Source organism: Tamandua tetradactyla, chromosome 9 (genome assembly GCF_023851605.1).
Source record: "Tamandua tetradactyla isolate mTamTet1 chromosome 9, mTamTet1.pri, whole genome shotgun sequence".
NCBI lineage: Eukaryota > Metazoa > Chordata > Mammalia > Pilosa > Myrmecophagidae > Tamandua > Tamandua tetradactyla.
Window position 1 is genome coordinate 6,752,788 of NC_135335.1, and position 11,503 is coordinate 6,764,290.

General features: G+C 59.3%; 2 protein-coding genes across 2 annotated transcripts; one reads left to right on the forward strand and one right to left on the reverse strand.

Moving 5' to 3' along the window:
- The first annotated feature begins 1,184 nt into the window (after positions 1-1,184).
- LOC143646520 (double C2-like domain-containing protein gamma) lies at positions 1,185-5,402 on the forward strand. The gene is made up of 11 exons (XM_077115527.1): positions 1,185-1,444; positions 1,558-1,944; positions 2,108-2,187; positions 2,262-2,333; positions 2,529-2,638; positions 2,723-2,858; positions 3,001-3,054; positions 4,355-4,512; positions 4,593-4,674; positions 4,844-4,940; positions 5,026-5,402. Exons 2-11 carry the CDS (start codon positions 1,707-1,709, stop codon positions 5,154-5,156), a joined length of 1,158 nt encoding a protein of 385 aa, XP_076971642.1. The 5' UTR covers positions 1,185-1,444; positions 1,558-1,706; the 3' UTR covers positions 5,157-5,402.
- A 301-nt stretch (positions 5,403-5,703) lies between these two features.
- NDUFV1 (NADH:ubiquinone oxidoreductase core subunit V1) lies at positions 5,704-11,090 on the reverse strand. Its single transcript, XM_077115526.1, has 10 exons — positions 10,924-11,090; positions 9,859-9,941; positions 9,615-9,785; positions 8,696-8,879; positions 7,690-7,879; positions 7,026-7,238; positions 6,748-6,914; positions 6,343-6,424; positions 5,980-6,125; positions 5,704-5,868 (listed from the first exon to the last, which is right to left on the reverse strand). The coding sequence occupies exons 1-10, from the start codon at positions 10,993-10,995 to the stop codon at positions 5,782-5,784; spliced, it is 1,395 nt and encodes a 464-aa protein (XP_076971641.1). The 5' UTR covers positions 10,996-11,090; the 3' UTR covers positions 5,704-5,781.
- Between the last annotated feature and the right edge of the window lie 413 nt (positions 11,091-11,503).

Here is an 11,503-nt window from a genome sequence, read left to right on the forward strand (position 1 = left end):
AATGGCCCAATTTCTGGGAAGACTTCTTGGGCAGTATCGGGCAGGGCAAGGTATCCCAAATCACCCACTGACTTTGTAAAAGGAGGACCAGTGGTTACAAATTTAAAACACAATGTAGCTTCAGGCCTGGCTGGATCCAGGTACTCAGAAACTCTGCTCTCCATTGTGCTGTTCTAGGAGCTTGTTTCTGCTCCAAAGGGGTGAGAGGTGAAAAGAGGGCAAGAGCTCTAGGTTCACAGCGCCAGCTTCCCATCCACATAAAACAGCTGCTGTTTTCCTGGCTGGTCTCACCCATAGCTGCCCTTCATTGTCCTGCTTGGGTCACACATGCTCCCCCGAGCCCATCACATTGCCCCCCTGAATTTGAAACCCCTTGACTGATAGCTCCTAGCAGAGACTAGACCCAGAGAAGGGGCTGAACCCCTGGGCTGCGAGTGGGGAACGGGTGACCCCCAAAGAGAACTGAGGAAAAAAGAGGTGAGGGAATGCCGGGCAGGTAAAACCAGCCAAGGTATCCAGCCAGGAGTGTGCCCCTGAAACTGAAGGTGTGCAGGGGTGAGCCAGGTCAAAGGGTGGGGGAGGCAGGAGGAGGGAGCAGTAAGTAGTGCGTGTCCAGTGCTTGGGGTCTTAAGGAACCCCAAGAAGAGCAATGTGGAGATGGGGGGTGGGGGGGGGAGAAGGGACATGGAAACTGGCCCGTGAGAGGGTTTTATTCTAAGCAGGAGGCGGGGGTGGGGTGGAGTGTCTGATTTTAAAAAGCTGACACCGGCTGTTGCTCAGGACCCACATGGCAATGACCCTCCCTCCTCCCCACACAGCACTCCCTCCTCCCCAGGCACCCTTCCTCCTCCCCACCCACCCCTCCCCTTGTACCCTTCCCCTCATACCCAGGACGTACCCCCTCCTCCAACCACACACACTCTTTCCCTCTTCTCTGCACCCCTTCCTCTTGCCAGGCACCACTGCCCTCCCGCACAGCTGTTCTCTCCCCGCCCCACACCCTGTCCCCGCTTCTCTGTGTACCCCTCCTTCACATTTCCCCCTCCTCCCCACACATCCTCTCCTCACCTCCCCCGCTCCCCCCCTTCCCTGCATTTCCCTCCTCCCCAGGTGGCCCCTCCCTTCCCTCAGACACTGTGCCCATTGTCCCCCACCCCCCTTTTGTCACCTCTCGCCCTCCAGCCTTCTCACTTAGGAGCAGGGCCACATGATGGCAGTAAAAATAACTCTCTTTCACAGTGTGTGAATGCGGGGAGGTGTGAAGAGGGGAGGGACCCCTGGATTGAGGGAGAGGTGCCCACGCCTCCTGGCTCTGGTGTGGGCCCCCACAGGTCACACTCATGCTCACGCGGGGCACCTCCGTCAGTCGGTCACGGGCTCTGCAGGCCAAGCACACACCTAGTGTCAGCAGCGAACAGAACCAGGCAGAGGTCACTCCAGAGCGGTAAGTGGCTTGTCACCCCAGGGCCCTCTCCCAAACCTGCCACGACCCTCCAGGCTGCCGCGCCGCACCTGCCCCCAGCCTCTCCCTGCCCTGACCCTGTGCTCTGTCCCCAGGTCCCAGCTGCCCTCGCCCGTGCCTGGTCCCAGGCCCCCTCGGCGTCCTCCGTGATGCCCCTTCTTCCCGACTTGTTGGCCAGGTCTGTGCCCCCCATTCCCAGCCCACAGGGTTCTCCCTGAGGCCCCGCCCCCACGTCTGAGCCCCCATGGCGGGCCAGCGGCGGCTGCAGCGCGTGAGCATTCAGGAGCACATGGCCATCGACGTGAGTCCGGGCCCCATCCGGCCCATCCACCTCATCTCCCACTACTTCCCCCACTTCTACCCCTTCGCCGCCGAGCCTGCCCGGCCTGCCCCTGCCCCCCGCCCTGCAGTGGTCCCCGCCCTCCGCTCTACACCCCAGGCACAGCTGGACCCAGAGCCGGAAGAAGACTCGGATGACAACAGTGAGTCGGGGCGGGGATCGAGGAACACCCCTGGGTCTACCCGGCCTGGGTCAGGTCTGGGACGTCCCTGGCATGGGACTGTGGAGGGACAGTACCGCAGACCCATTGCCACAGGGGCTGGGAGACAAGGCCCGAGCTGACCCTGCCTGCTGCTTGCTCCTAGCTGCCTTGGGCACCCTCGAGTTCACACTTCTTTTTGATGTGGACAACAGCGCCCTGCATTGCACGGCTCATCGGGCCATGGTGAGAATGGGGACAGGGTCCCTGTGTTAAGGGTGGGGCCACCGGCCTACCCCACACTCACCGTCTGTTCCCAGGGCCTCAAGCCACCAGCCTCAGGCACCGTAGACACCTATGTCAAGGCCAATTTGCTGCCAGGGGCCAGCAAGGTGAGGGGGACCCAGGCACCGCAAGCTGGGGGGATGCCCATAGGGCCCTGCTACACTCTCCACCCTCCCTCCCTGGCCTCCACAGCAGGCAGCGCAGGGCTCCTCCAGGGCGGGGTCAGGGTAACAGGGCACCATGGGCCAGGGTGAGGCCCCAGGGCTGGAGGAGGCACCTGCCCTGCACTGCCTGTCCCCCAGGCTAGCCAGCTCCGGACACGCACAGTGCGAGGCACGCGGGGGCCGATCTGGGAGGAGACGCTCACCTACCACGGCTTCACCCGCCAGGACGCGAGGCGTAAGACGCTGCGGTAAGGAGCTGGCCTGGGCCGCGTGGGGGCCAGGGTAGGGGCAGGGGCCTGCCAGGCCAGGTCTCACTGGGTGGGGGCCCCTAGGCTGTGCGTGTGTGAGGACCCCCGGCTGCGGCGCCGGCGGCGGGCACTCCCCCTGGGGGAGCTGCGGGTGCCCCTGAGGAAGCTGGTGCCCAACAGAGCCAGGAGCTTCGACGTCTGTCTGGAGAAGCGGAGGCTGGTGAGTCAGGCCGGCAGGGAGGAGCTGCGGGGCCCTGGGGAAGGGAGCAGGGTCTGGGGTATGGGGCAGAGGGGTCTGGAGAGGGCAGGGAGGGGGGCTGGGCAGCGTCCAGCCAAGCTGATATGGCATTCTGCTCCTTCAGACCAAGAGGCCCAAGAGCCTGGACGCTGCCCGCGGCATGGCCCTGTACGAGGAGGTGAGCGGCGTTGCTGGACTGGGCAGGGGGCACGAACAGGAAGCTGGGCCGGAGGGTGAGGGTCAGGCCGAGGCAGCTCAGGCAAGGCCTGGCCCCAGGCAGGTCTGGAGGAATCTGCAGCTATTTTTCTCATAAACTCGGGGAGCAGCCAGGCCCCAATTGGCTCTGGGCCCAGACCAAGCTGGGTGGGGTCAAGGCCTGTGCCTGCCCCAGAGGAACTGCGGACAGTGGGGCAAATAAGCAGACCTCAGGGGGCAGAGCTCAGGGTCACCTGGACACAGCTCCAGGTAACTTCAAGAGAGGCTGAAACTGATGGTATTGTTCCTGGCCCAAACTAGGAGTGCTGGGCAAAGTGGAGGGAATGGACAGGGATGGGACCTTGGCTGTAGACGTGAGCTGGGGTGGGGCAGATGCCAGGCCCTGGGAAGGCCAGCAGGTGGGGCCTTCTACAGCCCCAATCCAGACAGTAACCAGGCCAGGGGCCCCAAGGGCAAGGCCCTCCACCTGCAACTCTCTGAGCCAAGGGTACCACTGCCCTGCCACTAAGTCCAGCTGCTGATTAGCCATGTCCAGGCAGGGGGAGCCCCACCAAGGGGACAGGCAGGTCACTGCCCAGCGGGTGCCCCTGAGCACCCTGTGGCCTTCACTTCCTGTCCCAGGGCCCAGCACCGCACGGCCCCTGGAGCACTCCCCACTGGGCTGGCTGTCAGCAGGGCTGGGCATTCTGCAAATGTAATGTCAGGCAAAGCCTGGAAAGGAAGCATGTTCTTCCCAGGCATCTTCCCTGGGGCCTTGTGGGGGAACTAGGAAACGGGGTGTGCCAAAGGACATTCAGCATCAGGTCCCGGGGTGGTAGTGGGCAAACAGAGTGGGATGGAAAGTTGAGAGGACCTGCCCGTCTCGGGCAGAGAGCAGCCTCTCCAAGAGGAGATGTGATGAGGGTTGCCCTGTAGAACGGTGGTGATGGAACTTCGTGGAAGGCCACTCAGGAAGCTCCTGGCACGTTCTTGGCACCCAGAGACATCAATTTCCTACCCCTCCACTGACAAAGATGGGTTGAACTGACCAGCCGTGGGACCCGAGCAAGCCCCTCCCTCTGGGCTACACTGGGCAGTTGACCTCGGAGGTCCCTTCCAGGGCACCAGGCCAGTGACTGTTTTTGGAAATCTAATCATGAAAATGAAAGCACTGGCCCCTTGTTTCTCTGCAGCCAGTCTGAGTTTTCACAGGTCCTGGGCACTGGTGGGCGGGCGGGCTGGCTTTGGGCTGGATGGGGACTGACCCCTGCCGACCCTTGCAGGAAGAGGCGGAGGCAGAGGTGGCCGGGGAAGAACGCGGGCGCATCCTGCTGTCTCTGTGCTACAGCTCCCAGCAGGGCGGCCTGCTGGTGGGTGTGCTGCGCTGCGCCCACCTGGCCCCCATGGACGCCAATGGCTACTCGGACCCCTTTGTCCGCCTGTGAGTGTAAAGTGGGTGGACAGGCAGACGGTAAGGGTGCCTGGGACCACATTTAACCTGACCCCTTTCTCCCCGATCAGCTTTCTGCATCCAAATGCAGGAAAGAAATCTAAATATAAGACCAGTGTTCGGAAGAAGACCCTGAACCCCGAGTTCAATGAGGTAAGCTGGGCCAGGCCTGGAGTGGGGTGGGGAGGCCCACGTCCCACTTCCTCAGCCTGGTCCCATCTACGCCCCGCCTCACCTGGCTGAGCTGCTCACTGACCTGAGCCCATTTCTTAGGAAGGACTCAGGCCCCCCACCTTCCTTTCTGACCCCGTTTTCTCTGCAGGAATTCTTCTACGCGGGTGCCCGGGAGGAGCTGGCCCAGAAGACACTCCAGGTGTCTGTGTGGGACTACGACCTGGGCACAGCTGATGACTTCATTGGTGAGTGGGAATGTGAAAGAGCTGGGCGGAGGCTCAGGGAGGCCAATTAGCCCCCAGATGGCTCCTGACCCCTGACCCTTCCCAGGTGGGATACAACTGAGCAGCCACGCTGCTGGGGAGCGCCTGCAGCACTGGTTGGAGTGTCTGGGTCACAACGACCACCGACTGGAGCTGTGGCACCCGCTGGACGGCGCGCCCCTCCAGCTCAGTGACTAGACGGGCACTAGGCCTGCCCCTGCCCCCCACCCTCCCCCCACCAACCATCTCCCTCCACAGAGCTGTGAAGAGCCTGGGGGCTGCCTCACCCACCATGCCCAGCCCTGAGTCAAAGGGGCTGTTTCCTCCCTTCTCTCCTTTCAAGTTTACCCCACCACCAAAACATGAAGCAAAATAAACATCTCCTCTAAGGTGGACTAGACAGAGCCTGTCCTTTCTCTGGCCATGGGTCCTTACCCCCCTGCCCTTCACCCTGCAGGGCAGACTGGGCCCATTCTCCCCTCCCTGCCCCCAAGGCCTAAACTGGGCCAGGCCCAGCACCCTCCACTTTCTGCACTGGGGGTTGGACACTGAGGACGGACCAGGACAGACTCACTGATCCACAAGAGACAACGGGAGGGCAGAGAGAACCAGTGAGGATTCATGACACGACGCTGAGTGGATCTCACCTTCCTAAGCCTCAGTCTCTCTGCCTGGGAAACAGGCCTCCATGCATAAAGGGCTGGGGGTGGCAGTGGGAGGGGCAAAGCCACCGAGAGGCTGTGACTGGAGATTGGGAAATACTCGCTTTATTGTCCAGCAGTTCAGACAGATGAATGCAGGACGTCAGGACAGGGCAGCGGGCTCAGGAGGCAGCCTGCCGGGCCTGATGCTGCTGGGCAAACCGCTGCATCCGCTCCTCAAGCTCAGGCCGGAAATGGCGGATCAGACCCTGGAGAAATGTGTGTGTGCGGGGTGTCACCTTGTAAGGGGCCCTGAAAATCCCCCAAAGCCCTGGGCACTCAGCACCGCCCCCCATGCTGCCCAGCGTGGTAGCGCGTACCTGCACAGGCCAGGCGGCCCCGTCACCCAGGGCACAGATGGTGTGGCCCTCAATCTGCTTGCTGATCTCCCACAGCGAGTCGATCTCGGCCGGCCGGGCGTCACCCCTGACGAAGCGGGCCATCACCTTGTTCATCCAGTCCACACCTGCACCACGGCAGAAAGAGGGCCTGATGTTCTCCAGCCAGGGTGGAGGAGGCAGCAATCGAAGGGTACAGGCCACACGGTAGTGGGGGAGAAGCCACAGCAGGCTGGAGGGCAGCAGCTGTTTATCCGGGGCCAGAGCCCACCCCATCCTTGCCCTGAGCACCAGCGGGGTCCCAGATGAGCCAAAAGGAAGGCCCCACCTGCCCTGGTTGCTCACCCTCGCGGCACGGAGTGCACTGGCCACAGCTCTCATGCTTGTAGAATTCAATGAGGCGGGCAATCGCTTTCACAATGTCTGTCTGGGGTGACGAGGGGGAGAGGGAAGCGCCTGAAGCAAGAGAGGAGCCGAACCCCCAGCAAGATCCCCTCCCCAGCTTCCCAAGAGTCCAGGTCTCTGGTCACCTCTTCCACCCAATCTGGGTATACCGCCCTGCTCAGATGCCAATGGCCCTCCCAAGCCCAGAGACCAGAGCCAGGAGCTGGCCTTTCCCTCCACTTGGATCTCAGGCTACAGGAAGTGCTCCCTCGGAGCTGGCAAAAGGGTTTCCAGAGAAGCCCAGGGAGAGGGACGTCAGCCAGGCTAGCCCAAGGCAGGGCTCGGGAAAGCACACCAAGGCCTTACCGAGCGGTCCATGACGATCACAGCAGCTGTGCCCAGGCCTGTCTGTGCCTGCACCAGTGCGTCGAAGTCCATCAGCACCGTCTCACACACGGACTTGGGGATCAGTGGGGTGGACGACCCGCCGGGGATCACAGCCAGGAGGTTGTCCCAGCCACCCGTGACACCCCCTGGGGCCCCACAAGTCAATCCCCAAAAGGATGCACGGTCAGGGCCGGGGCCAGGCCTTTGTCAGCCCCCGGACCCAGCTCCTGAGCATCGCCCCCCAACCCGGGCCTCACCAGCGTGCTTCTCAATCAGCTCCTTCAGCGGCACAGACATCTCTTCCTCCACAGTGCAAGGGTGGTTGACGTGGCCAGAGATGTTGAAGAGTTTGGTGCCCGAGTTGCGTTCGCGCCCAAAGCTGGCAAACCAGGCACCACCGCGGCGGCAAATGGTGGGGGACACAGCCACTGTCTCTACATTGGCCACTGTGGTGGGGCAGCCAAACACACCTACAGGGAAATGGAGAGGCTGATGGCTACTTGGGTTGGGGCAGATTTGGGCAGGTTTCCCAACAGTGGGCTCTGTCCCGGGGTCTTGCTCCAGTGATAGAAAGCCCCTCCCTTTCATGTTCCTTTCATTCTTGACCCTTGCTGGACCCTAACCACCAGCAGGAACTGAGCCTGCTCTGTTTACCTACCTATACCCCCACCTCCCAAGGCAGGTACTGTGAAGATGGACCCAGACAAGTTTGGAGGGCCAGAGGGGGCTTACGTATCCGACTGGGGGCTAAGGCAGGAAGAGGGACTGCAGGGCCAGCTGTGTGTTACTGCATTGTTACTACCCTCCCCTCTGCATCTGGCCCCCAACCCAGAAGGCACTCAGAAATGCCACAAGACAGACCTAGATCCCAAATTCCACAGGAAATAGAGGAGACAGACCCAGAGTTGGGGAGGGACTCACCTACATCAGCGGGGAAGGGGGGCTTCAGGCGGGGCTTTCCCTGCTTTCCCTCAATGGACTCAATGAGGGCAGTCTCCTCCCCGCAGATGTAGGCCCCAGCTCCACGCACCACAAACACGTCAAAATCGTAGCCGGAGCCGCAGGCGTTCTTGCCAATCAGACCAGCCTCGTAGGCCTCTCGGATGGCCACCTGTGGGAGACGGGTTTGAGGGCACCAACCCTGACAGCACAGGGACGCTCTGGGTGTGTGTCTGGGGCGGGAGGGTACTGGCCCAGTGCGTGCATTACTAAAATCCAGAGCTAAAGTTTTCTCTTGAGATAAGCAGGGGCACTCTGGAAGAGGTGTATGAATTTTGATAATATGTAGGTTGCTCTTGTAATAATAGCACTTACCAAGTTCCCCTGTTGTGTTTTAAAAATAAAACTTCATGGAAATAAAATCTTAACAAGTAGTTTCTCTAGGTTGGGGATCTGTGGGGGATGATTTTTTTCCCTTCCTTTTTCTGTGGTTTCCTACTCCTGTGATGAGCATGGATTGCTACCACAGTAGGAAAAAGACCCTAGAAGTTAATTTTGTCAATTACAACACTTATATAACACTACTGCCAGAGACAGTTCTAAGTCCATCCTATCTATAGTCCTCATTGCTACCATGCAGGAGTCTAACAGAAAGGTGGGTGACGCTGGCCCTGCACCCTTCACTACTGAAATGACCTCCTGACCTTTCAGGAAAAAGGTCCAAATGTGAGTTCCCAAGCCCACCTCCACCTCCTTATAATCTCAGGAGTCCTGGGGTTCTTGGAGACCTCTCCAGGTGAGGTCCTGGGGCATGAAGGAGGAGCCCAGGGGAGACTTCAGGGGCCAGACCCATGCGTGATGCATGCAGGAGTGTTTACCACGCTCCCGCTGCAACCACTGACAGCCCAGGTGCTAAAATCCAACGGTATGTGCAAGTGGCTGCAATACAGAGCAACCTCTCCTCTGTTGGTGTCCCTCCCCTGCCCACCTGCAGATTGGAAGCCTCATTGTAGAATTCGCCTCGAATATAGATGTAGGCAGCCCGGGCACCCATGGCCCGGCCCCCGACTAGGCAGCCTTCCACCAGCTTGTGGGGATCGTGACGTATGATCTCCCGGTCCTTGCAGGTGCCTGGCTCCCCCTCGTCCGCATTCACCACCAGGTACTTGGGCCTGTGAAGTCAGCAGGTCAACCAGGACATGGGGCCACCAGCGCTGAGCCCTCAGTCCCATACTGCCCTCATTTCATCTAGTGAGGCCTCAAAGATGTCTCCTCCAATGGCCCTTTCCCCCACGCCCTCCCAACACATCCCCAAGGTCTCTGTTTGCTCACACCAATGACAGAGAGCTCACTGCCTATTCCATCTCTCAGTGGCTATGACCACAGGAAAGGTCTTTACTCAATGCAAATGTCTTTCCCTGTGCTTTCCCCTGACAGCCTGAGTTCTGCTCTTCCTCAACCTCTGCCACATCTCAGGGACCAAAAGGAGAAAAAGTAATTGATACTTATGTTTTGTTTTCTGTGTGCCAATCAATGTGTCGGCCAAAAGTTGCAGGAACACTATCTCTTTAATTCCTGCACAATACCATTATATCCATCTACAAAAAAGAATACTGAGACTGAAAAAGGCCAAGAGATTGCCCAAAACTATATGATTAGTAGAAGGCAGAATTAGGATTTGTGTAACCAAGGATATATGAGTCAAACCCCAGTGCTGATTCTGTTACATCTCCAGTCTCCATTAAGAAGACAAGAAAGGACTATGATTCCCAGCCACTTAAGCCCTGGTGACATTTTCCCACCTCATCCCTCCTCCTAGTTTCTAAGGAAACTGCAGAAAGCCTCAGGCAAGCTGCAGCTGTCCCCATGGTCTCTTCAGCAACCCATCTCTGCCTCTCCCAACACACCTGCCATCTGAGGGCTTGTTCATGAAGCTCCATTTGAGGCCAGTAGGGAAACCAGCACCTCCACGGCCCCGCAAGCCTGATGTCTTGACCTCACCGAGAATCCAGTCAGGTCCCTTTAGGAGGATCTCCTTTGTCTTGTACCAGTCACCCCGACTCTGGGCACCTTTTAGTCTGGATGGAAGAGGAAAGACAATGACAAGGAGCCCCTACACTGAGACCTACCAGGCTAAGGGCCCCCTCTCACCTCCAGTCAAGGCGGCCATAGAGATTGGTGAAGATTCGGTCTTCATCCTTCAGAGAGCCAAAAGAGGTTTTCTTGGGTGCTGTCTGGAGGAAACAAATGGGTCAGGAGGTCCAGCAGAGCTCTGGAGCCATGAAAGGCCAAGACAGAAACTGCAAAATTCATGAGTTCCCTTGCTTAGGAGAGGCTGGCCTGGGGAGAGGACAGAGGTCTAAACCTCAAACTTCCTCCTACCGTCATGGCTACCACTGCTAAGCGAAGCACTTTACATCCAAAACTCCATTTTATCCTTATAGCAATGCTGAGAAATAATTTCTTTCATTATACAGATGAAGAAACTGAGGAGCAGAGGAAAAGGAACTTGTGGAAATTCACATAGCCAAAAGCAGCAGGTGGAATTGGAACCCATGTCTGAAGTATGGCACCACACTGCCTCCCTATGCCCAATGTGCTATCAGGTCCATTCACTTGTCAGGTAACTCCACCACAAAACTGGTTAGGCCAAGGGCCTTACGTTACAAACTCTACAGAACGAGCTAAGTGTTTTACTAACAAAAGGGAAACGCCTCAAAGAGGCTAAGAAACAAGGTGATGGTGGAAGGATGCGCGGCACTTAGGATAAAATTGAGAGTGGTGTGGATTTGGCCTCCAGCCTCCTATTCCCTTAAAAGCACTTCTCAGTCACTTCGGGGAGCAGAGCACCGGTCAGGGAATTGGGAGGCATACATCCCTCTCCAAAGCTGTTTTCTCCATCTATAAATGGGGCAATGAGCCTTTCATGCCCTGCAGGGCTGGGGCAAAAGGAATGAAACCAAGGACGCTTCGCAGCCTGCAAAATTTCTTCCGGCGAGACCGCGAGGCTGTTAAATAAAGGAAATCCGGGAGACGGAGGGCTCGGGGAAGGCGAGGGGGAAGTCAGCCTCCCGTTCCTCTTCTACAATCAAGCCTGGGGAGATGAGGAGGGGTCTCCAGGAGACACAGCTGCAGGCCTAAGGGACGGCGCGCGCAGCGGCGGGCAGCGAGCCCGGGCCAATGACACCCCTGACCCGAGGCCAGGCCGGGCCTCACCGTGTCGCCGCTGAAACGTACGGACACCCGCACGGGGAGCGACCCGCCGAGCAGCCGCCGTGCAGCCAGCATCGCGGAGACCAGCCGGGTCACCCTCCGCTGTCACCTTCGCGGCTCTGAGACTTAGGAGCCGGCGAGACGGAGACGCGAGACGGAAACGCGAGGCGGCGCACAGGAAGTGCGTCACGCGCCCCTGCGCCCACGCATCCCCCGCGCTTCTCTCGCCCCGCTCCGCCCTGTCTCTCGGGAGGGGGGCGGGGAAAGAAGAGAGGGGGCGGGCGGGCGGAGAGGCCGGAAGTGGCCTGTCTGGCCGGGGGTCCTTCTGGGAAATGTAGTCCCGCAGCCCCGCGGCTCGCTTCCCTCCCTCCTCCGGGCTCTTGTCCACTTCCCGGGGAGACCGCTCCCCCTCTTGGCATCTTGGCGTTCGAATCCTGGCCCCAGCCTTTCAGACCCCAAGTTGACAGACCTCCCATTGCTTCTTCAACCGAATCCTGGGGAATCCCGCTTTCTATAGGCTCGGCATTTAGGGAGCACCAACCGTGTGCCCGAATGTGTATGGGGGCGAGGAGAGAGCGCGAGG

What these genes read in the sequence shown, in the direction of transcription:
- LOC143646520 (XM_077115527.1), top strand. Translation starts at nt 1,707, where the DNA reads ATGGCGGGCCAGCGGCGGCTGCAGCGCGTGAGCATTCAGGAGCACATG. An exon ending in TCGGACCCCTTTGTCCGCCT is followed by an intron (nt 4,513 to 4,592) that starts GTGAGTGTAAAG and finishes CTCCCCGATCAG; the next exon opens with CTTTCTGCATCCAAATGCAG. An exon ending in CACAGCTGATGACTTCATTG is followed by an intron (nt 4,941 to 5,025) that starts GTGAGTGGGAAT and finishes GACCCTTCCCAG; the next exon opens with GTGGGATACAACTGAGCAGC.
- NDUFV1 (XM_077115526.1), bottom strand. Translation starts at nt 10,995, where the DNA reads ATGCTGGCTGCACGGCGGCTGCTCGGCGGGTCGCTCCCCGTGCGGGTG. An exon ending in TACGTTTCAGCGGCGACACG is followed by an intron (nt 9,942 to 10,923) that starts GTGAGGCCCGGC and finishes TGTTTCCTCCAG; the next exon opens with ACAGCACCCAAGAAAACCTC. An exon ending in GCTGATTGAGAAGCACGCTG is followed by an intron (nt 6,915 to 7,025) that starts GTGAGGCCCGGG and finishes GTGGGGCCCCAG; the next exon opens with GGGGTGTCACGGGTGGCTGG.